The 26,211-nt window shown below is 36.0% G+C and overlaps 1 protein-coding gene across 15 annotated transcripts in view; it reads right to left on the minus strand.

Moving 5' to 3' along the window:
- Positions 1-26,211, minus strand: part of PAM (peptidylglycine alpha-amidating monooxygenase) — a 157,618-nt gene that overhangs the window by 52,728 nt on the left and 78,679 nt on the right. For 10 of the 15 annotated variants that reach the window (XM_019450602.2, XM_019450601.2, XM_019450593.2 and 7 more), the window contains exons 7-14: positions 24,614-24,662; positions 23,160-23,227; positions 21,965-22,045; positions 21,601-21,677; positions 21,166-21,269; positions 13,563-13,747; positions 12,427-12,495; positions 544-867 (exon numbers count right to left, since the gene is read on the minus strand). In XM_019450602.2, coding sequence (XP_019306147.1) covers positions 544-867; positions 12,427-12,495; positions 13,563-13,747; positions 21,166-21,269; positions 21,601-21,677; positions 21,965-22,045; positions 23,160-23,227; positions 24,614-24,662 — 957 coding nt within the window. The remainder of the gene's footprint in view (positions 1-543; positions 868-12,426; positions 12,496-13,562; positions 13,748-21,165; positions 21,270-21,600; positions 21,678-21,964; positions 22,046-23,159; positions 23,228-24,613; positions 24,663-26,211) is intronic. The other 5 variants (XM_019450606.2, XM_053907176.1, XM_019450603.2 and 2 more) reach the window with 1 other exon arrangement.

Raw genomic sequence — 26,211 nt, forward strand, 5'->3', positions numbered from 1 at the left:
ACTAAATATTCAATTAAGATAGTAATTGATAATGGAACTTAAGAAACAAAATCATAAAAATGGTTATATTTTACAAGTCAGTTGGAAAAGAATGCTGGGAAATAGAAGATTCCTTTGAGAGGACCTTAATTACCTTAAAGAAGGTAGCATATAAGCATTTCATACACTGAGACTTTACAGATCAGGTGTTGAATTTTCAGTTTCTTTCCATTGAGCAAAATAGAGAATACTGATTTGGTAAGAATTTGTTATGCTGAATTTCACGTGCCACTCTCCGAACACGATCTAGGTATTTTTGGTCCCGGTAATTCTGGCTCATCAACTGAACAGAAGCTGAATTTATGAAGTATTGGACCAAAACAAAAATAAAACCTCAAACAAAGGTGGTATCTGATAACCCAAATCATAGTAATGTTTTTTTCTCATGAGTTTTTTTTTTTATCGATAAGTATTTTCACCCATTCATTTTTATTCCCTTCAGATTTTGCTAATGTGGATTGTAGCATTTCATAGTTTGTTCTTTAAAAGAAGCCCTAAACGCACCTCCTGTGTGTTCGGGTTCCCAGGTGCCTTCACCAGGTAGGGGCTGCTGTAATGACAAAACTCTGCTTTCTGCTGGCCTCAAAGTAGACTCTAGTCTGTGGAATTTGTGAATTCTGTCTCTGACAAGAATAGCATTGCCCCTCTCCTCGTGCTCTGCACTCTCTCTGGCATCAGATCGACCAAGATCCTTCTTTTGGACTACATTTGCAATCTCAGCTACCAGGTCTGACTCTGATTCTGCCTTTTCTGTAGGATTATATTTATGCACATGAACAACATCTTCCCTTTCTCCTAGCAGCTTGGAAAGTAGTGAATAGAAATCACCTGTGGAAAAAAGAGAAGAGAGAAGGGGTGGAGGGTTGATAAGATTGCAAAATTTACAAAATTTTGTGCCTTAAAAATACCATCGCCTGATTCGTCATAATAAATGAGAGAGAAGGTTGCTCTCAGATGTTTAAGCATCAGGGGAAAAAGGATGATTTTCCAGAACAGTGAAAAAAATAATAGGCTTCACATTTCATTTTATATACCACCTATGTCGTTCTATTATCTCAGGAGCCAATAACACCAGATAACCTCTATTTGCATATTAGTGGAAACAAAACGATGTGCATGTGATTGCACGGCATGTTTCAGTAAATGGTTTTCACAGTAGAGTCGGGTTGATTTGGAAGTTACAGTTCATCAGATTTCTAAAAGTATGATCAACAGCTACATCAGAAAAGAGCTACCTTCAAGGAAAACCCTTTGAAGTTGTCTTTAAAAGCCTATTAAAGTATAATGCACAAGAAATTAAAGGTATATTTTTTCAGCATATGCTATAAAACACAAGAAACGTAACAGATATGCATCTCTTTGGCAAGCAAAAAACCCATGTTTTGTTATTATTATTTTGTTAGCAGTGCTACTGTGTGTAGCTCCAGTTGTTCATTTTAGACAAGAAATGAACAAGTTCCAGAAAAATAATTTTGTGAAAAAAGAATACCTCAAATCAGTTTCAAACAAAAGAGATTTTAACAAACTAATATCATTGGAATGGTTCATCACGATGTATTTCATGCCTTTCTGTACTAAAAAGTAAACTTGGATGTGATCATCCATTATCACCAAGACAGTATTATTTATAAAACATTATGAGAGATACAAAATATGACTATGGAAAGTTCACAAAGCATTTTAATCCTTATCATTTACATCTATGGCTTTAAATCCATTTACATCAACTATGTGAATCGGAAACATGTCTACGTTCTTGATAGAAACAAATCTGCTCTTCTAAGCCAAACCCCAAGGTTGAACAAACACTCAGTTCTTTTCCCTCACCCTATTCTAAGGGCTGCTAATGAAATTAGTTATGACCGTGGAGTCTTACTGCTTAAGTTTTAATTACATTTACAGCATGATCAGTTAACATTTACAAAATCTTTTTTATGACCAGTAGGAAATGAAAATGATAACCGGTTTTCCTATGATGCATTCCACCAAAGAATATATTATTAAAAAATTGGTGCAAGGGGACATGAAGTCTTTCCAAAATGATGCTAAGAGATCCTGTCATGTTTACAAATAGTCTTGGCTTAATGACTCAAAGCTTTCAATTCTTTCCCATGAAAGCGGCTTATCCCAGGTGAAATCTTCAATCAAAAAATAATTACCAAGTAATAGGGCCAATCTCAGGAAAATGAACAAAGCAAATTACAACTCAACCAAATCTGTTAGGCCACAGTGGCATTTTGCCTCACAGGGAAGAAATTAATTCATTACTGTTAAATTCACCTGCCCTCACACTAAATACAAATAGTTTAATGTGCTGTTGTGCAATGAAACATTTACATGGAAAATAAAACACAAGATTATTTCAGGAATGAGTAAAAACCAGAATTTTAAAACTTGAATCCGGGGCGCCTGGGTGGCTCAGTCGGTTGAGCGGCCGACTTCGGCTCAGGTCACGATCTCGCGGTCCGTGAGTTCGAGCCCCGCGTCGGGCTCTGTGCTGACTGCTCAGAGCCTGGAGCCTGTTTCAGATTCTGTGTCTCCCTCTCTCTGACCCTCCCCCGTTCATGCTCTGTCTCTCTCTGTCTCAAAAATAAATAAACATTAAAAAAAAATTAAAACTTGAATCCATGTCATTAGTCTAATATTGATGGAGGAACACAGACTTGCAACTATGCATGGTTCTTCAGGTTTGTCAGTAAAAATCTAAAAGCTGTGATAAAATATGAAATGCACAGCACTCCAGTTCCTTTGAAATTGTCATTTACAGTTATCATTGGGTGAGGAAAGTAAACCTTTAGCAATGTATTAGGCTTCGCTGCATACAGAGTGCACTGGCCTTATGAAAATGAAATTTAGGGCTGCATCTCATTTATAGAGAGGACATGTGAGAGAGAGAGAGAGAGAGAGAGAGAGAGAGAGACCACTAGATGGCTATCTCTTACACTCTTACACATAAACTAGAGAGTTTTTCTTTCACTTCTGGGGTATTGGAAATATGGAATCCTGAGATGTTAAATATTTTTCTGTGCCAGGTATATCTAACCTTGAGTGCAGTGGATGGAGTAGAAAACTAATGGAGCAAGTTGTGGGGTCTCTACCCCAATCTCATTTCTCAATATTCCTTTCTTTCTCCTCAGTTTATGTTACACACATATTGGACTTCCCCTTCCTTCAATGTCACTCTACAATGTTGTTTCTTCTTCCTGGGACAATTGCTCCCCAGTAACCAACTAGCTCCTAAGCCTTCAGATCCTACTGAGGTGTTACTTATATCCAAGAAGCCTTCCTTGACTATCAAATTAGGGGTCTTAGCTATGTGCACATATGGCCCACAGGTCTTTCACTGTATTGTTACTGCCCAGTGTCTGGGGTATACTGCACACTCTTCTTTGAATCCAACCCTGACGCTTAGTAGCTATTTTGTGCCTTAACATTATATAGACAATGACCACTACCTTTAAGAATTCTTTGGTGGATTTAAAGAAGTTAATGTACAAGGCCCAGTTCTGTGTATATCATAAAGGAGGTATCACTAAATTATAGCTAATTACCAGCAAAAAAGACATAAATTCCAGTTGTAACATGCACATGCATCTGTTTCCATCTATTGTTTACCTAAACTTAAAAAAAAAAAATCCGTTCTTATCTCATATACAGGTATTGGGATTTTCCTAACAGAAAAAAAAAAAGGTCTCTTTAACTTTACAGCCCTATATTTTCTCAAGTCACTATGGTTGTTGTAGTGATTTGCGTCCTCGCTTTGCCAAAGTAAATTGTACTTGCGCTTTCTCTCTTTTTTCTTAAGTCTATTTTTGGAGAAAGAACTATCCCTACTCCAGTGTTCTGGATGCCAGCCCTCTCACTACCCTCTGGAGCCTTTCCTATTTGCTTCCTTTTCTTTTCCTAATTCAGTCTCTTTGCCAAAGACTTGACTCAGGATAAAAGCACACTCAGTCTGCATTTATCTTGAGTGGGTCATGGAAGCAAGGGAGACCCTCCTCTGACACAGTCTATCTTTCAGACTTTTCTGCCTTCCCTTTTCCAAGTTCCAACATGGCCTAACAGTGCTTTCTGTGATAATGGAAATACCCTGTTCCTGTGCTGCCCAACATGACGCCACTAGACACGTGGGGCTACTGAGAACTTGTAATGTGGCTAATGTGATTGAGGAGTTTAGTTTTTAATTTTACTTTTAATTAATTTATACCCCAATTTAAATAACCACATGTGGCTAGCGCCTACCATATTGGACCGTGCAAGGCTACTTCATCCTTGCTCACAACATCCTCTCTCCTTCCCAAGCCAAAGGCATCTGATTCCACTTCTTCATTCATCCCTGTATGACTTCCACATGAGTTGCTCAAGAGCTCTTAGTTGCCACAGCCATCTTAACCTATCAGCGGCATGCAGCACTGCTGAAAAGTCCCTTCAGAAACTCTCTGCTTATAACATTGTTCTTTCTAGATCTCCTCTACCTGTCACCTTTGCTTTCTCATATTCCTCTCCCCAACATATGAAAATGTTGTTTTCTGAGGTCTGTCCCTGGCATCCTTTCTCTCCGCTGGCTAAGGCCTCTTCCTGCTGAGAAATATCAGCCATTCACAAGGCTTAAGTTGCTGCCTCCAGACAAATGACCCTCATATCTGGAGCTCTCCTAATACCAAATTGATTTATAAAACCACCCTGTGGAAATTTCCACCTAGACGTCTGTTTCATAGGAATTTTGAATTCAACCTGTCCTAAACTGAGCTCTTAATCTCCTCCCCATACTTTATCTTTTTATAGTATCTGTCTTGATGATGAAGCATGTTTTGGGTCCATCAATCCAGAAAACTGGATTCGTCCCTCTCTCACCAGTGAATCAACTGATTCATCAATGCTGATATGTCAACATCATTTTTTCCCTCCCTACCACCAGGACTCATTTGGGATTCTTATCATCTGATTGGCGTGCTTAAAGACTCTTCCCCTCCTTCCTCAGAATGGATTTTCATCCCTGCCTTCAACGTCAAAATCTGTCTGTAGTGGTATTAAAGCTGTTCTACCTCTGTGGAACTGACTTCTGATTCATGGTAGCCTGCTTCCCTGGACAGTCCTTGCTTATGCCCCACCTTTTTCTCGGCTCTGTCAATCTATATACTTCTCAGGGGTACTCTCTAATTTTATTCTGGCTCCCACTGCTAAGATGACCATATAATTTCTTTCCCAAACTGGGACATATTTGAGAAGAAAAAGGGTAATGGTAAAATTTATACTAGGTATAAAATGGGACAATTCTGGCAAAACTGGGATGTACAGTTACCCTACCTATTGTTGACAGAGATAAGAGGATAAACAAGTATTTTATAAACTGCACATGACAATAGTAATAGCTAAAATTTTTTGTGAGCTTTGCATTACCTAGTTGCTTTGCTGAGTTGCTGTATATGATTTAACACATTTCATCTCTACAAAATACTTACTGTCTTCAGTTGAGATGAGGAAATCAACGGTACAGTACAAACCTGCACATCTGGTAGGAAGGTGAACTGGGATTTGAAGGAGCAACCTGTATTAAGGGCACACCTTCTAACTGATGACTATACTGGATCCAGGTTCCACTTTTTTTTTTTTTTTTCCCTATAGTGGCTAATAAACTCCTGTGAATTTACCTCAGACCTGTCAATCTTACTATATTTGTTTTTCTATTTAAATGAACCGTCTTCTGAGCTTTGTGCCAGGTGTGCTCTTTAACTGAACAAGTTTCTTTTTGTCCTTTGCTGGCCTGCCTTCTCCACATCATAACATAAGATGCTTGTAAACTAGTTAATACCTCCATACCATAGTGATTTGACAAAGCTGGCCTAAAGAATAATGACTGGCTACCTTTGGTTTGAAAAAGTAGGAGGGTTTTCTGTTCTCTTCAATAGTTTTCACTTCCCACTTCTAATATACCTTATGTGTAGTATGATCAAACTCTCTAAGATTTTCTTAAAAAAATGGTACATTTAAATTATCTGAGAAGGGACAAGTGGCAAGGGATAAATGTGATTTTTTATGGAAACATTAAAAATCTCTCATTTCTTACACATTGTCGTATTTCCAGTGATTAGTACTATTCCTATCACAGCAGCTACCCAGTAAATTATTATGGGATGATTAATAATTTGTTAAAAATGTCACCTTTTGCCTCTGCATCAGTAGAAATAAAAATATTTCTTTGATGATTTTAGGCTGCAGTGAGTCCATTTATTTTTTTCTCACTCAAGCTTTGATTCTTATAGAATGCACAAATGTTCTAGTTCTTTTATGTCATTTGGCTGAGTGGGTCTGGATTTGGAAAACATAACTGTGCTAGCAGCTAATGTGCCAGGAAAAAGTACACAGCATAGTAGAAGAAAATCTAAAACACTACCAATTAAACTCCCAATGTGTTAAGTTGTATGCTTGCATTAACTACTTCATGACTCAGTGGGCCTTTTTTCTTTAGTAGGGACCATTCGCATTCCCTGCCATCAACATGAAAATTTTTCTGGCTTACCTTCAGGAATATAGTGAGATCAAACTGAAATAAAAACATACATTGAAAAATTGCCCCATGAGTTTTTTTTTAATAAAATGCTTTAAAATTATTGGAAAAAAAAATAAGTATCTCTACTTTTAGACAGTGTAAAAAATCTTTAAGAATATATTTTTTTAAAGCTTATTTATTTATTTTTGAGAAAGAATCCCAAGCAGGCTCCAAAGTGCTGTCGGCACAGAGCCCAACGTGGGACTTGATCTCTTGACGTGAGATCATGACCTGAGTGGAAATCGAGAGTCAGCCACTTAACCAACTGAGCCACCCAGGCACTCCTAGACAGCGAAAAATCTTAATTGTGGAGGCATTTAAAAAAATAATCAGAAACATCGTGGTAATCTTCAGATTATGAAGTCCTATTTCCCACACATACCACTAGTACTTCATTACCCAAACCAAATAACGCTCGTTACTGCTCTGTCATTTCTATGGTACATGGAAAGTAAATAGGATGTTCATCAGCGTTTAACCCCTGACAAAATATGCCAAGTAACTAAGCTAGTGAGATTGCAATGTGCAATGTAACTGATTAATGACAGAGATATGAGGAATGGAGAAATAAAAGCATTTCTTTTCAGATTTTAATATTTTTGGTTTGTAACTCAGTCATAGTTGATTTTCCTTTCTGGTTAGTTGATTTGGTTTATTCAGCACTTACTTAACACTAACATTTATCCCACTAGCCTTAGAGAAATAAAGCATGATCATGATGACAGCTCAAGGATCTCAAAAGAAGTGAACTTTATTATTTTTTCCTTCTACTGAATTGAACAATCAGAAATGAGCTTCTCCCTGCACCTTTTCCTAAGAAAATGAGACAAATATAAAAAAGGAGAAGTTAGCAGATGATGGCTTCTGCAACTACCATGCACACAGATCTGTATCAGAAAGCACAACTGTGTGATAAATGATCATTCTCATCTGCCTATTCTGCTATTAGGAAACCAATTCAAAACAGCATCCACTCAGCTTCCCAGAGCCTTGGGGGGTATTTAGAATTGCGTTTGATAGATGAGTTCAATATGTAAAGACTTGTGAGCTGCTCATAAATCATAACAAACCAATAAATTTTTAGCGAATAGGAATACAAACAAGAATTGTAACTTCTTTCAAACAGCAAAGTGGCACTGAAGGCGCTTAGAATTAGCCAAGAAGATGCTACTAAAACCATTTGGACTTTATTAAGGGATGAATGAAGTATTCTATTTTGAATAAAGCAAAGAAATACAAATTGTGTGATTAAGCCCGGACTTTGCTCCACTCCTCTATAAATGGTTTACCAACTGTCACCTTAACAAAGCTTTTGCAGTAGACTATTGTCTTTTAAACTTGAAACCTTGTTCCCTTGATTCTGCTTATTTGATAAAACATGCCAATGGTAATTCATTTTTGTTAGCATAAAACCAGGGTGAAATTATTCTGTTTCACAGAAGGTGTCTGAAGACCTTTAACTATCTGGGGTCATGGAGTGTTTTCCCTCTACAAATTGTATTTTTGTCATATTCTCCCTGCCTTGGGAATATAGTCACTCATGCTGACCTTTGAGTAGAAAGATTGATTATATGAGGGCACAAAGACTACAATGAGAAGAGTTTGGAGAAAACCGAGTAAAACATGTTAAAAGGCCCTTTCTGCAGCAAAAGCAATGCTGTCTAGAGCATAATGTATAATAACAAGGACAACTGGCATTGTAGATTTTGACTTTCAATTCTGCCATGATTTTTTTTTAAGACATCAAATCTTCACAATACAACTAACACTGAATTTCAATGTTCAGAATTTCATTGCAGAATGCAGAATTCAATGCAGAATTTCAATACTGCACTTTATACTTTGAATTATAAAGGAGAGAAACACTCAAAATCAGCACGCCTAATAGTAGTTGCATTGATGCTTGCTTGAAGCTGGTAAGCTTCCTTGTTTCAGCCCAAGCTCCTCACCCAAACAATGTTGAAAGAAAGCTCAGGTTGTACCACAGGTAGAGCGAACGTATATGAGAAGTCATATGCATAAGAAATATAGAGAAATTACAAAACACACTTTACTTTCCTAAAAGTGCCAACCATAAGATATAAGTAAAGGATATGTTCATGTGTCTGCTCTGGGAAACCTCAACACCACCCTTTCATTCTGAAGTCTCCTGGGATTCATTTTCTCCACTCAGAATCAATGTCTAATTGAGTTGTACTGTTTAGCTGACTGTACTTATTACAGATATAGGTGATTCCTCACTTACAGTGTTTTCAAAGGACAGTAACATTTCAGTTCATTTTGAATACCTATTAGTGTTTTTCTGCTTGGAGGCAGACACAATCAACTCATTAACAGATTAACTCACCTACAGGCAAACAGGCTATTTTCAAAGCAGTATAGGTAGGAATATACACATACTATGCAGGCATTAAAAATCATGCTTGCTAGTGATTTCTGTAGTTGGAAGAAATATTCAAGATATAATATTTTAAAAAAAGGAGACAAAACTGTGCATATATGATCTAAACATTATTAAAATAATGTATATATAATATATATTTCACACAAAGATGTCCATATACATCCATATTTCTGGGGATAATGGATGATTTTTATTTGATTCTTTATACTTTTCCTTAAATTCCATATTTTTTAAAATGAATATTATTTAACAACTCAGTCAAATAAACATTATGTTTTAACCGCCCCCACCGCCCTCCCACAGACTTAATTAAAGCTTCACTAAAATGTGTCTCATTGTTGTACGATCCAGGACAACCTGATAGGTAAAGCTGTCATACAATGAGGCTCTTCTGATGTCTTCATAATTACATCTTTTGAGATAAGGTCTGAGATACATTTGCCTTACACCAAATTTTGTTCTACAGGAAGCAAATATATACAAGGATACTGCAGAAGGTAAGCGTGTTTGTAAGCATAGGCTGGGCAGTACTACATAGATTCATAGATCTGAGCTGTCTCTTTCAAACTCTAGTAAAATTTCCAATCAAGGTTAATATCCTGACAAAAATTAATAGCTAGCAATTTCAGTGATTCGAATTTCAAAAACACCCCACTTCTAGTCCTTCTGGAGAAACAGAGTATCAGATAAATAATGTGACAGAGCTACATTTTTTTTTCAGCCTATAGCATATGAATACTTCTCTCTCTCTCTCTCTTTTTTTACTACCTTAATAAAAGTCATCCCTTCTTTCCAATGGAGCATTTATTATATATCTTGACCTTTATCTTCCTGTATGCTTTCCAATGTATTAAGATAGGAAGTAAAAATAATATTGTTTGTATTCTCCAGGAAGAACTATCTCTATTATTTAGCTACTGATGGGTATAGAACTTGCCTTTCTGACATTTGGGGTCTTTTCTTTCCTGCTCCACAAGTGTTCTATTTCCATTGGGGATCTGACATCCTCTGTGTGACCAACATAGATGCTGTCTGTTAACTTGTGGCTAGCACAACTGAAATGATTCATGGCTTTTATTTATTAGGGATTTAAAATATTAAAAGAATCAGTACAACCTGGAGGAGTACCTGAACATAAATTGTTTTGTCCAGAGCACCAAAATAAGGCAGGAGGTTGAGTTGGAGGGTTTACTTTAAAATCAGCAGATGTGGCATAATTTATCTGAATAATTAGAGCCCTGATCAATCTATCAACTCAGGGAATGAATATAAATACACAATTTGTGCAAATCAATATCTTTCAGAAGAATGGGGTACTTACTCTCTCAGTAATGAGTAGATTCGCCACGTGTAGCGCAAGGAGACAGATTGACCTCATTAGCGAATCAAATGGACTATGTGTACAAATATGCATTTTGCATACCTTTATATTCTCTAACTTACAGGCTGGTGGTCCCCAAAGGCCTGTAGAATAATATATAGGCTACAATGGACATTGAATGGTTTTTGGTTAGGTATCTGTCTTCAAATAACCTGGGAGGTGACATTTTGATGGACCCACTAATGTCAACATGTGAATGCCATAGCCCATTTTCGGTAGTAAGAAAATTCAGTCAGAAGAATATTTTTTCTTCTCAAGTGAAATAACTTTACAGAACTTTTATTCGTAAGTAGAATAAAGCACTAACTATAAGAAAATAATTTCTTCTGTGTCCGTGGAATTCTTCTCTGGAATCAGTAAGTCTTTGGATATATTTAAACTTCTTAATATTATATGTATGCTATCAGATGTGAAAGGGTAAATGACTGGCAAAACATGAAAGTGTTTTAAAGAATTTGGTTTTTAGGCATAAGTGATAGACCCGTCCTAAATCTTATTTGAAAAGAACAGGTTAAACTTGACATTTAAGGTTCTTCACCTAGTGAAACTTTTGGGTTTCTAACCTTTCAGAAGTTTCAGTGTCTCTCTTGATCAACTCAACAAACTTGAAAAGGAAAACACAGCCCTGCCTAAGTTTCCATAGAAACTTACCTTTTTATTAGACACATCTACTAAATGATGGTCTCATTCCATACTGTATCACGTATGTTACTATTTGGAAGAGTATGCTAAGATGACTCAAGTTATTTCAAAGACATATATTCCAAACAGTGTGTTCATTATCAAAACTGAAATGATTCATTTTAAGTCTGATCAAATTTCAGTACAATTATAGCAAACACTATTACTACTACTACCATATTTAGGTTATAATTACTAACTTCCTTACAATTACACACAAAGGATTGATAAATTTAGCTAATTTAAATCATACTCAATAGTTTAGTATGAGCCATTTAGTATAACATCATCTCCCTTTTTTTGACTCAACAGAAAAGTACCAACAACTTTGAGCTAAAGTCCTATTTTATTTTTCCCAAAGGCCATTTTGTTGGAATGAGATGCTATGGAACATACTCTATATAACTGAAAAAACATTTCTATTACGGTTTACCTTATTTCCCTTTCAGAGTGCATGTTTCCTTTTAAAAAGTCTGTATTCTTTAATTTTGCAAATACTCTTAATGCAAGAGTGTTATCTTTGTCCTAGACCTCCTAGATACATTCTGAAGAATTCCAATAGTGGTTTACAATATCCAAAGAGTGAGAAATTTCTGTCTGTTGCCAATAGAAAATATCTATTTCCTGTACACTTTATGTTGTCCTAAGAAGTATGTTTGCATTAACATTAATGTTTTAAAATATATCCTATCTAGGCCAAAAAGACTTGATAAGATAACATACTCCAACACATAACACAAAGTATCATCTTTGAAACAACTAGTAAGAAAAAATTGAGGAAAATATTTTTCAGTGCCAAGATACGCAGTGTATGACATGCAAGGACCAAGTATTACAGCTTCAAATAAATGGATCAGAGGAAGAAGGATGCTCTCCTGATTCATCAGATGGCAATTTAATATAAAACTATAAATGCCTAAGTTGGTAATCCCACCTACCTTACTGAAGGCAGAGAAGACTTAAGAGAGGCCAGATGCAAGTTTAAGTCCTAATTTATCTTAAATACAGTCAATGAACATACCATACAAAATACACAAGATTTTAAATGGTAAAGTCCTTTCAAGTTTAAAATGCTGCCCAATGAATGTTTCTAACAATTATATTTGCGCTATATATAAAAGATACAATATTAAGTAAACCAAAACAAAGAAATATCTGATAGGTCCAAATTATCACATCAAGGAATTTTACTTTCAAAGCTAAAGTACAACAATTGACCATTTTCTCATGAATTATATATTATATAAACACAGCAATACACAGGGATCGAGGCTGGTAAGACCTAAAATATCTTAGTAACTTTAAGATTTGGCTGCCCAATTGGAGTATGAACACTTTTATAGGCCAAGTTATAAAACTATGCATACATACCCTGTTCTAACACTTCTTCTTCTCCTTTTGGCTGCTGTTGTAAGGAAGTCTTATCTTTGTTCTCTGTTTCTGTAAAGGATCAAAAAAACTGAGCATAAATTTGTGGGATATATCATATACTTTAAATAGCTTATTGGAAATATGCTGTCAACATAAAAATATTTTCAGGGTCTTATGTTTCATAAAAACAATAGCATTAAGAATTTAATTTGCAAAAATCTCCAGTGTAACCACCAATTAAGAAGAAGATTTCTGACTTAATAATTAAATCAACTACCCTTTCAGTAATACATACATGATACCAAACTAAAAATGCATTAATAAAACTGCTTATAATTTTAAAAATTGAACTTACTGAAATTTTAAGGATATTTTAAGAACATTTTAAGGCACATTCTATAAATATATTAAGATCTTAATAAGTGACCTAATTGCTATGTAAACTTCATTCATAAAATTTCTAATAGAAAGACATAAGAAGGTGCTCTGGCACTTTAAGATTGAACTTGTAAAACTCAATGAAGTCTCAGCATACTTCATCCAATAAAACAGGGTGTGGGTTTTGCAATTTTAAACTAACAAAATGACAATCAGTATGATCATTTTGCAGAGGAAGAGCAAGTTCATCAACAATTCTGAGAATGAGACCAAAAAGGCCAAGATTAGAAATGCCTCATAAATCACAAACTCTTCTTTGCTTGAGGAGGCCCATTAAAATAGATAATTTAGGGTATGGTTGGAGACAATCACCATTTTCATTGGCAAACTGAAGCACTCTTCAGAACATGGTGTATAAATTCATAAATTACATAAGTCATTACTTGCTATGGAAGGAATCAAATGGGGAAACTAGAAAACATGAATTGAATGAAAAAAAGAGGTACATTTCTGGAATTGGCCCCCAAATTAATCTGTTTCATCACCAGTTGAGATTTTTCACTTTAACTGTTTTGATGGGGACATGTCAGGAGGGACGACAGGTTACAAAAGAAGGGAAAGTGGGAATTGGATTGTGTGTACAAGTGATTGTGACAGGAGGAGGGTGATTTTAAATATTAATCATACAGTCAAGTGTGATATGCAAGAAAATATAAAATATGAAATCATATTGTACTGTAAATTAATACCCATTTTACCTTTGTGATGTCCATGCATCATAACCATATCAGACTGCACAGGAATTGGAATATTGGCCTCCGGTGGTATGGTTCTGAACATATCTGGAGCTACATTCTGCGTGCAGGTCATGAAAGAGACTGCATGCCTAGCTTCCATGTAATACATAATGTATAAGTTGCACATTTCATCACTAGATGTGCCACTGCAAGCAAAAAAAAAAAAAAAAAGACATAACAAATCAGCCATTCACATAAAACACGTTCTTAATGCAAGAAAAACACAACCAGTAAATCTGCCAGCAATGGGTTCAGAGGTGGAAATATTGTGCACTTATTTTATAGCTTTCATTAAAGCCCATCACAGTTTTTAGTATCTAAAGCACAGTGTCAAAGGCCTATCTCCACTTCATAATGGAGTATCCATTCGCACTCACTCCATGCAGTACCAAGTACGGCAGATGGAAATGGCATTTAAGCAGCCATTCTTTCCTCTTTTAAGTCCTTTTATTCTTTAGCCCTTCTTCCATTTGCTAAAACTCAGAGATTGGGCAAAGTACTTTTCTGACAGAAAAATCTTAATTATTCATTTAATAACGGTAAAATTCAGGACACTTTAACAGGAATGTCATATATTATTTACAAGCCTTCAAAAATGTCTTCTTCCATTTAACCCTGAGAGTCTAGGATCTTGCTTTGGGTAACTGCCTTCTTCCTCATGGTCACATGAACGGAGAGTCATGTACTGACCCTAAGACATCATAAATGTATCCCTGAAACCTGAACTGGCACCTTGGCTTCTACACCAGGGAAGAAAAGGGAGCCTCAGGAGTGATACAAAATGAAAGCAATCCTAAGCTCTTCTAAAGACTCAGACCTCCATGGGGCAGCACTGAACAACTGAAAGACTCAATATTAAAAATAGATTTTAAAACAGTGCGATGATGGGTATGTGGGTGGCTCAGTCAGTTAAGTGTCCGATTCTTGGTTTTGGATCAGGTCATGATTTCACGGTTTGTGAGGTTGAGCCTCATGTTGGGCTCTTTGCTGACAGTATGGAGCGCGCTTGGGATTCTCTCTCTCTGTTTTTCTCTCCAACCCTTCCCTGCTTACACATGCTCGTGCACGCTCTCTCTCTCTCTCTCAAAATAAATAAATAAACTTAAAATAAATAAATAAAATAAAACAGTGGGATAGACATTTCCAAGATAAAAGTTCCAAATAATATAAGTTATGCCTAGTAGTTTAAAACATGTTTTCTTCTTTCTTTCATGTGGGTTATCATGTATTTCATTCTCTGCATTACTATTAGGAGGGAATTATTTTGGTACACCATCATGAGACTTTCATTTCCAAGGTAGTTTGCGCAGATGAATGTTTCCTTTTTGGTGTTCTGACAATTTTTAGCAAGCCTCTGCTAATAAAAAACAAGCTATGAAGTGGACTATTTGCTCTACAAAAATACGTCAGTGGTGATTTTTCCAGCAATGTCATGTGGCACTCTCTTCCTCTCCATAGCAACAGAATGACATCAGCAAGGGAAGGAAATTTTTTTTTTTTTTCAAAACAGGGATGTAGTTTCTGTAAGGTCTGAAAATGTAAAGCCCCTGAGAGACCAGAGGAATGAATCCCTGCCATGGGAAGCACTTTTCATGCTTTAAAAGTCATTTGGCTTCTCATTCTCTGAATCTGATACCTGTCAGTGTAATTGCTTCTCCCGTGAAATATAAGCAAATGGTGAGGTGCAATCCCAAACAAACACCTGTTCACTACACAGATCTTCATGTGTCAAAACACCATTCCTAAGAATTCCATTTTAACATTGCTGGAGTTGGTCAGAAAATTGCGCTATAAAAGAAATGGCTGGTGTCAAAGTAATAAAACCAGAACCTCTCACCATATTATCTACCCTTCCCCTGTTCAAAAGGAAGTAAAATATATAGATCAAGGGACAGAGATGAGGGAGAAGAAATTCAAGATGTGGCTCTAGTTTAGGAGACCTTGAATCATCATGCAGAGAGGGAAAGCAAAATAATCATGTATGCTTCTCCAATTAGTGAAAGTAAAATCTTAATAAATTTATATAGTAATAAATGAAACTTGCAACCAATCCATGGACAGATCCTCCCATATTTTACCTGTACGGGAACATCATGCCCATGTTCATCTCTAAACACACGCCTGTGAGATAGCATAATCTGCTCACCAATATAGTTTTTTTAAGATACCGATTTTATGATACAAAATTGAGCTGGTCAAATAACTTAAGAATCTTTGCTGTCATACAGAAAATTTCATTAAAGAGCTAAAGAGAAAGAAAAGAGTCATACTTTATTCCTTTCCATCCATAACTGAACTTGTAGTTGAGGTAACTCTGAGTTCCTATCTGACAGGGAAACTATCACTTCTTAAATGGGTTAGGACTCAAGACACCCTTAATATCAGCAAACTAATTTGCCTATTTTATTCCACATCCTTCTTTCTTCCACTCAACAGTAATAAAAAAATATGACGTTAAATCAAACTGCTTTTGGTTAAACATCAACTCTTGATTCTGGCTCAGGTCATGATCTCCAGGTTTGTAAAATCGAGCCCTGTGTCGGCTCTGTGCTACAGCACGGAGCCTGCTTGGGATTCTCTCTCTCCCTCTCTCGGCCCCTCCCCTGCTCACATGCAAATGAGTGTGCATGCTCCCCCCAAAAAATAAATAAATAAACTTAAAAAAAAATCAAACTGCTTTCTGTATTCCTAAGGGAGAATTCTGACACATCTACCCTTATTTTCCATAAAGAACAACACGTGCAATTCAACTCTGTCAACCTAATGACTATTAACATGAGAAAGTATGTTGGGAGGCTGTGTTCACACGTAGGCCCTGGCTCTGTTGAATAGCCCTTTATGCATTTCCTAATGCCAATGTGATTCCCTGAACAATGCCTCCTAGTACCAGCTGTATTCCAAAATTACAGTGGTGCAGGTCTTTCATCAAGCAAAATAAAGTGCTTATGTGATTACTACTTTTTATATCAGCTAGCTCTCAGTCTGACAAAGTGTGATGAACCTGAAAATTGTTAAGCCCTCAATAAATATTTGTTGAAGGAAAGAATGAATAATCTATTTTAATAAATGTTTACAACTTGTTATGGCATAACCAGTTACCCCTAATATATCATACTGCTGTTAATTTTATGAACTTGGTCTAAGGCATTCCAGAAAAATATTTATAGCTATCTATTTATCTATCTACCTATTTATCATCTATGTTCTGTGAAGGTTTTAGTAAAATATATTATTTCATATAAACATATGTAATAGAGGTTTAAGAAAGTACTAAATATTCTCAAATGTCCCATTTTAAAGAAACCCAAATCTTGTTGTACACTGTGACTCTGATACTCCTTCCATTGATCATGCCCTCAGCCCTAATCCCATTAAAAAAAAAAAAGAATGATGGGAAATACTAATTTTGGAAAGAAATATGAACACTTTAAAGAACTTCATTTTCATGGGGCGCCTGGGTGGCTCAGTCGGTTAAGCGTCCGACTTCGGCTCAGGTCATGATCTCACGGTCCGTGAGTTCGAGCCCCGTGTCGGGCTCTGTGCTGACAGCTCAGAGCCTGGAGCCTGTTTCAGATTCTGTGTCTCCCTCTCTCTGACCCTCCCCCGTTCATGCTCTGTCTTTCTCTGTCTCAAAAATAAATAAACGGGGGCGCCTGGGTGGCTCAGTCGGGTTAAGCGTCCGACTTCAGCTCAGGTCACGATCTCAAGGTCCGTGGGTTAGAGCCCCACGTCGGGCTCTGGGCTGATGGCTCAGATCCTGGAGCCTGCTTCCGATTCTGTGTCTCCCTCTCTCTCTGTCCCTCCCCTGTTCATGCTCTGTCTCTCTCTGTCTCAAAAATAAATAAAACGTTAAAAAACATTTTTTTAAATAAATAAACGTTAAAAAAAACCTTAATTTTCAAAACTTCGCATTGTTTCATAAGGGGTTTCATGGTGCTTTTAAACTTATACATTAAGGAGTTATTGATCATATACCTTTATCTTTGCATATAATACACTTTAAAATGTTGATTAAAGTATTGTATTTGATATCTATGAATATCCATCAGACATTCTCATATGTACATGAAATAACTGGTTCCAAATGAAAAATACGACCAAGAAAAATGACCAAATAGGTAAATATTATCTACCAATTCTCAAGAGTCAATTTAAAAATTTAACATATAAACTTTCTGGGAAATTAACTGACTTAATTAGCTTAATTAACTGACTTAATAAAATTCTTTTTTGGTTTGTTTAAACTTGACTAAATGTTAGAAACGAATTTAGAGAAGTCTCATATTGAATATAAAATATGTACTGCAGTCAGCCACAAATACTGCTTTTACATAAATTAGGTAGTACTATGTTGCCAGTATATACATCGGTGCAACTTTGTCTAAGACATATTCATATTTACTATTTAAAAAGAAATTTAATATATCTAGGTTAAAAAATATTACCATTAAGTAAATTAATACGTCTTATTTTAAATCCATCAATTTTTTTTAAGCTTATTTATTCATTTTGAGAGACACAGAGAAAGCAAGCCAGGGAGGGGCAGAGAGAGAGAATCCCAAGCAGGCTGTGCACTGTCAGCGCAGAGCCCAATGCGGGGTGTGAACCCACAAATTGCGAGATCATGACCTGGGCCAAAACCAAGAGTCAGATGCTCAGCTGACTAAGCCACCCAGATGCCCCCAAATCCCCTTGTTTTTTCGAAAATGTTTATTTATTTTAAGAGAGAGAAAGAGAAAGCACGGAGGGGCAGAGAGAGGGAGAGAGAGAATCCCAAGCAGGCTCCATGCCATAAGCAAAAAAGCCTGACATGGGGCTTGATCCTAGGAACCGTGAGGTCATGACCTGAGCTGAAATTGAGTCGGACACTTAACTGACTGAGTCACCCAGGCACCACCATTTTTTTAATGGTTGTATTTTCTGTTGAGTCCCTGCTATGAAAATATCAGTCCCTATTTTTAAAAAGTGCTTTTTAAAAGCCTTTTAACTATCATTGTTCCACTCAGGCAAAATTTTCTCCAGTCCTAAGATTTTTAGCTTACTACAAACTTAAGCTCAGATTGGGTGGAAGAATACTCAGCTGAAAATCCTGGTAGGTCACTGATAGAATTTCCCCGTAAAACCTAATTTCCAGATGGCTGCAGAAGAAGAAAGTTAAACATTTGATGCAGGTGGTTCTTCCAGGACATGGAGGGACATATCCTAGCCCCATATGACCTGCAGGTAAGTGGGCTTGCATCTTAGTAGGCTTCCTGCTCATGGCTCACACCTGTGCCCAGAGGGAGTGCATGTTCATGTATGTGGGTTGGGAGTTAGGCAGGAAGGGAGAAAAGGGAGAGGAACTTTACAGAGTATCATTTAACAGATTCATAAAATACTGGTTTTCTTTTTTTACTTTTTACATTCTCAACTGTAATTCTATACTACCCTATGGAAGTAGTATCCATTATTTTACAAAATGAATGCATTGATGCTATAACCTTTCTAAAACTAAAATGCATATTAGTGCTATAGGAATACCATGTGTTGTTATGAGAATTATTATTCATATTCAAATTTTATTCAAGTCTGTCTTATCAGTTTATCATTTCACTGGGAAAAATTGCTTTCTTAATATAAATTAAATATTCCGAATATGGGCTCATCCCATAACTTAATTTCCTGTAATTTCCCTCTATTATCATTTATATTTCAAAATGGCATTCCCTTTAGCCCACATGGGATGTACAGTCATTTTAGGGTATTATTTTATTATTTATTTACTCATTTATTTAGACAGAGAGAAAGTGTGTGTGCACGTGCAAGAGAGAGAGATCTCAAGCAGGCTCAACGCCCAGCATGGAGCCTGATGCAGTGCTCAATCCTATGACCGTGAGATCATGACCTGAGCTGAAATCAAGAATTAGACTCTCAACCGACTGAGCAACCCAGGTGCCCCAAGCAAAATGCATATTTTTAAAAAAACTAGAATTATTCGGAATTAGTTCTGAACGCCGAAAAATGAAAGAGCCTTCCTGAGATTACTTTGGCCTCTCATTTTGGCACTATTAACAAGTTACTAATTTTTATGTTGGATACTGCCTCACAGAGGACACTCAAAGGATATAATTTGGTCAAAGTTATAAGTCCTTCCAAATTGCTAAGGGGGCTCTCAGCAAAAATTTCTACCTATTCCACACTTGAACTTGTACACTAATACACAGAATGTGTTGAAAGGGATTTTTTTCTTACTTTGTTTACCTATTTCAAAGGTTAATAAAATCACCAATGGTACTTAAGTAAAGCTGTGGAGGTCTACGCTAACAGAGTGGAAAATAGCTGATCAATACCCTGTGACTCCTATTACTTCACGTGAGAAGTAAATGTCTAATTCTTTCCTTCACATCTAATTTTGTCTACTTTGTCAAGCCTTTTCTTACTTACCATTCATGCGACTCAGTAATTTTGCTGTTTTCCTCAAGACTGCCAAACTTAAAAAATTTATTCAAAAGCAAAACTCTTAGAAACTTCTTGTTTAATATAACGATAATTTTTTTCTGTTTGTTCTATCTTTAGCCTTAAAATTGATGTTTATTAATATAAAAATCATCTTAGAGAGAAATAAAAAATCCTATTCCACTGTCTCAAACGCCTTTTTTTCCTTTTACTTGCTTCAGCATCTTTTCCCTTTCCCCTGACAACCAATAGCTGGTGTTGTCATTGTAAGAATCATCATTAGTACATCTAGTGCATATTTTCAGGTGCCTACTTTCTATAAATTCTCTTTGATCAAAGACAAGTAGTTTAAAATTCCAGCTTCCAGGTGGCATCAGTAAATATTTTATAACCTAGTTTAACATGGAAAGAAGGCTCCTTGGTTCTTTTCTGGCAAAAACAAAACAAAAGAAAACAAAACAACAAAAAACTATGATAAGGGCCTTTATCTTTCATTTTTAATTTAGGCAAACCTTTTTTGAAAGAGTTTATAGTGCTTTGAAAATTTTACTTAGTGTTATAAAAAATATACTTCTTTCAAAGAGGCTCAATATTTAAAAACTGTTTAAAGTCCAATGTTCTCTTTTAGAAAAGTGCTACATATTATTATTCTCATTTGGTTGACTAAACAACTGGAAAACAATGAATACATAGAAGTTTTAACAGGCAGAAAAAAATCACAGTTCTGAGTAATTAATGGACACCACCAAATGTGGAAGCTATATATTTACCTAAATTTGAACATAGGGCAAAAGGACACTTGAGAAAGAAATTTCATTTTCCATTATGTTTTTCTTCATTAAATGAGCCTGAGGAAGTAATATACACTCTTGTGACAAGTATAATATATGGAGGTGTGATATGGAAGGCTTTGAATAAAAAGGAGGAAGGCAAGCATAAAAAAATAAGCACATGTTCTGGAGTTTATCCTCATCACTCAGTTCTAAAATGAGAAAAGGCTATATATAATTTATTATAATTGCTCATGATAGGAGAAAGTCTGTGATTCAGCCACAAAGATAAATGTCACTTATAATCATGCCTTGCCCCAACAAAACACTTTTAAATAGTGAAATTTGCAAAACCATACCCAATGTGCGTGGCTTCTGTCCTTCCTTCGCCAGTGAATACACATCTTGCTGCCAATATGTCACCAAAACTAACATCTACTGGGTGTTCCACAGGATAGAAAGCCTGCCAAGAAGATAAACACAATTCATTAATATTACCAATAAACCCCAGAACTGCATGCTTTAATAATGTGAGGCTTGGCACGCCCTGGGTAGAAAGGATGAAGACACACACATGCAGACACACGCTTCATCGTCTGTTTAGAAATGTTAAGAGAAACCATCAAGTTGGAAGTTGTAAAAAACGCAGTTACACACAGCTTAGATACAGAATAATGGTAGATTTAGAGACGCTAGGATTCTAGAGACATTCACAAGGATTCTATGAGGGTTTCTAAAATTATTATCTGCTGATTAACATTTTTTCTCTCAAAATTAAACTAGTTTCTACACACCTGTGGCAGCTGGGGGCTCTGGCGTCCAATCAGTGTCCACTGTCCATTTCTTACTCTATACCCACTCACAACCTTACCTGTAATGAACATAAATTAGAATCATATAATATCATAAAGTATTAGAAAAATAAAAGGCATTATTTGCTTTCCTTTTTCAAAATAAAATCTGAATATTGTCAGAACCCCAAACGCTAGGTATTTTAATGAAAAGATATGAAAAAAATATAGAATTTCAAGGTATTATGCAACAACATCTCTCACAGAAACAGACTTAAGGTCAAATATAATTTACATTGTACATTTATAGCATTAGCAAGCACAATGGTAAATATTTATAATTTAACCTATAGTTTAAAGTTCTTACCTAAATGGTGAGTGTGAACTCTATAGGCAAAGACATGCATTGGATACTTTTTGTAATGGCATGAAATATCCGAATTCACCACTGTTAGAAATGAAAACACAGAAAACAGGTCACTATCCAGCTGGAAAACAACATTATTCTTGTCTAAAAGTATGTATAGGTAGTAGTATGTACAAGATGCTAGGCACAGGGATTTTCCTATAAAGTGGACATGCATTCATGTATTCGGTGGATATTACATGCTTATTATGTGCCAGCCAATTTACTAAGACGACCTCTTACCCTCTTGCAATAACCTCTTGCCCTCACATTTAATTTCCTTCACAAACAAAATGTCTAGGACCAAATCAAGACATACCGTCAGGAAAAACATAGGCTTAATCTGTTACTTTTACCATGAAATTTATGCAGTTGAAAAAGCTTAAAAATTGTTTTTATTTCTTAGAAAATAAGGATTTTTGAAAAATTGCAAACACCTAAGGTAATTAGATTGACAGCTCCTGTTGAGAAGGAACCACTTCATATACATCTCTTTCCCTTCAGTTTAAAACACTGTAGTTATTCAATAAATATGTCTTTGATAATAAGTAAGCAGTAACAATGATACCATACTTGTCACTAGCTTTAAAAGATTCACAGTAAAAACAAATGAATAATATTTAATAGGGCATTTTCATCAGAAGATCAGATACATTGATAAATAATATTACACTTATTCCAAAAGCTTTTAGTAAGTTTAGGAGAATCAGCTATTATTATCCCCATTTTACAAACAGAGAATTAAGCTCAGTATATCTGAATTCGAAGATTGAGTCAAATCAAGATTTGCTAACTTCCTGATTTTGAACCTGATATTCTCTGTAGCAAGTTTATGTCACAGTATGCTATGAGGTTTGTTTTTGGCATCTAAAGAATGGAAGACTGATTTGTAAAATACTCAGGATTTATTCTTTCATTTACATAACTTACTACCTACCCATGGACCTTAATTCTTAGCATCTCAATAAAAGAATGGATGATAATAAGCTACTGGCTTAGAATAATACAAAAATCTATTTTAAATCTAAGGATGATAATAAGAATTGTTTTAGTTTTCAGAGATACTGGTCATTTCAAAATTTTATTAAAAATATTCTGTAAATGCATTTCTATATATTAAGTAATGAGATCATCGTAAATCTGAAAAAATAATTACCTTTTTCTCCTGGTGGAATAACAGTGTCAACAGACATCATAAGGTACATGCCAGCAATTAATGGCTGTCTGCGGGAAACAATAATATTTATCTTAACTATTTGAAACATCAAAACTATGGCCTTAGAAAAACAAGATATACTTCAGTACACCAGTCTATAAGATTCACGTGAAAACTAAAACAAAACAATATGGAAAAAGAGGTAGAATAGATGTTTTTCTTAAAATAACTTAATTTCCTGGGCAAGGAATTAAAAACACATTTTTATGGCATGGTGCACTTGGAAAGCAGTCTCTAAATGGCTCCTGTGATGGTTAATCCTATGTGTTAACTTGGTGAAGCAAGTGATAGCCCAGTTGCTTGGTCAAACGTTGGTCTAGATGTAGCTGTGAAGGTATTCTTTAGATGTGACTAACATGTTAATTATCGACTTTGAGTAAATCAGATTACCATTCACCTTGTGGGTAGGTCTCTTAAGAGAAAAGACTGAGGTCCCAGGAAGAGGAAGGAATTCTGCCTCCAGATTGCACTGGAGTCTGCCTTGAGTCTGCATGCTGACTCCTGCCAGAATTTCCAGCCTGCCTTGCAGATCAGACTTGCCAGCCCCCACAATCATGTAAGCCAATTCTCTGAAGTAAATCTGGCTTTCTCTATACGTGTGTGTGTGTGTGCGCGTGCGTGTGCGCACGCGTGCGTGCACGCATGCATGTGCGTGTGCTTTCTACTGGTTTGATTTCTCTGGAGAATCCTGGCTTATAATAAAGCTCCCAATAGTTAGCTCTCAATATCTTAGCTCTGACACTCATGCGCTTGTGGAATCCTCTTCCCTTAAGCATGGATTGGGCACAGTAACTCGACTTAGGCATTTGTTATTTCTAACAAGCAGAATAAGGCAAATGCAATTTCACTTTTTTTTCCATAGGAGTCAGAGTATAAAGATTTGTGGCAACTCTTTTCTTCACCTATCAGACTTCTATATTATTCAGTAGCTTCCGATATTAGGCTGCAAAAAGGCTATGGTTTCTATCTTACACGCCCTTTCTTGCTTTCTGTTGCTGGGTGTGATGGTAACCAGGTGCCATATTGTGAGCTGTCTTGTTTAGAGCCTACGAGGCAAGAAATGAGGGAGTCCTCCAGCCCACAGCCAGCAAGGAATTGAATCCTGTCAACAGCCATGTGAGTAATCCCGGACGTGGCTCTACCTCAGGGGACCCCTCTCCACCCCTCGCTCCCAATGACTGAAACCCTGGCTGAGCCTTTGATCACAGCCTTTGTATGAGACCACTAGCCACAGCCCCCAGCTAAGCTTGTGCCCAGAATATTTGTTGTTTTGGCCACTAAATTTAGAGTAATTTGTTATACAGCAATAGACAATGAATCCAGTGGATTTCCCACTTTTAAGTTCTCAAAGATCTTAAAGCTGTCACTGAGCTGGGGTAACTGGAAGTACTTACGGCAGGCGGGTGAGGTGCAAGGACACACCAGAACAGTCTTTGTGATTATCTGAAAATACACACACACACACAATACACATCTTAAATATGAAAATGTGAAAATCGAATTTCAAACTAAAAAATTTTAAACAATTATAACTCAACACTAAAAACACCCAACTATGTTTTATCTCAATGGTGCTTTATAGTTTGCAGAGTACTTTCATATTCATGAATATATTTAATCTCCAATGCATCATGACAACAAAAGTCTGTGGTTTTTTCTTGACACCACAAACTGCTAAGTCAACTGCTTTCCTGCAGATGTTCAAGATACTAGTCAAAGCTTAGAGAAGAAAGTTGTTGCTGCTCTTTATGAATGAGCGACCTCGTTGAAACATCCAGAAAAGTTGATTAACTGGATGGTTTGCTCCACGGTGGCTCCAGACAACTAGTTTCTCTACTTTTAAAAAACTGTAGCAGTCCATACTTTGAGCTTTCAAGATACAGCCATGTTTAGAGTCTGCAATGTTTTTGATATATGAATAGGAATCACTTTGTTTAACTTCTATGCCTTGCCCATTCTTACCTCCTAAATAGAGACCTGATGCTAATTTTCACCCCAACTGCAGTGGAAAGCCTCTGACCATCTCTTTATTTTTGTCAAGGACCCTTTAGAGACCTCTCACAAATCCTTTTCCTTATGCCTTTGCCTTCCTGAAGTAGAAAGAAGGTAAAAACTTAAATGACCCATCCTAATTTTTATCTCTGTTGAACTTGCTGATCTGTCACCACAGACCCCATGAGTAGTAACTCATACTTACTCATTCCTTCTATTTCTGTATATGTTAAATTCTTTTTACTTCACATTTTATTCTAAGTATTTATAACACATTATATCTCAATTTTGAGTTGATTTAATATAAATAACTACTGTGTGTGTGCAAGATTGACAGATTTATACTTGAAATTAAGAAGTGAAGTATGCTAACAAATAACAGCAGATAGAATAGTTTATGGGAATTTCCTTGTTTCAGCTGTAATTCTTATGAGAAAAACAAAGGTAGCTTCATACAGTAATATATAAAAATAGGTAACCTAACTAACAAGATATACATTTTGATTTACCAGATATAAAATTCAGAAAGTATAACAAATCATTATTTAATACTTTGGCCATAAAACACAAAGGAAATTTCTCGATATAGTATTAAGATTGATTTTAACAAAGATAGTGCAGGAATAAATTCAAAGGTAAACATTTTATATTTAATCAGGTTTTTTTTGGTCACTTTACAAAGGGATCTCTATCTAATCTCCTAAATCAAATTCCAATGTGGTGATATTTTCATAATCATATCAGTGAGGTTTTGTTTTTTTTTTTTAATTTCAAGTGAGTTTTAAAGAGATGGCGAGATGAGGCACCTGGGTGGCTAAGTCGGTAGAGTGTCCAACTCTTTGATTTTGGCTCAGGTCATGATCCCACAGTTTGTGAGATTGAGCCCAGCATCAGGTTCTGTGAAGACAGTACAGAGTCTGCTTGGGATTCTCTCTTGCTCCCTCTCTCTTTTCCCCTTCCCTCCTCTCAAAACAAATAAATAAACATTTAAAGAGATGAG

This window comes from Panthera pardus, unplaced genomic scaffold (genome assembly GCF_024362965.1).
Source record: "Panthera pardus isolate Hobbes unplaced genomic scaffold, ASM2436296v1 HiC_scaffold_2, whole genome shotgun sequence".
Lineage (NCBI taxonomy): Eukaryota > Metazoa > Chordata > Mammalia > Carnivora > Felidae > Panthera > Panthera pardus.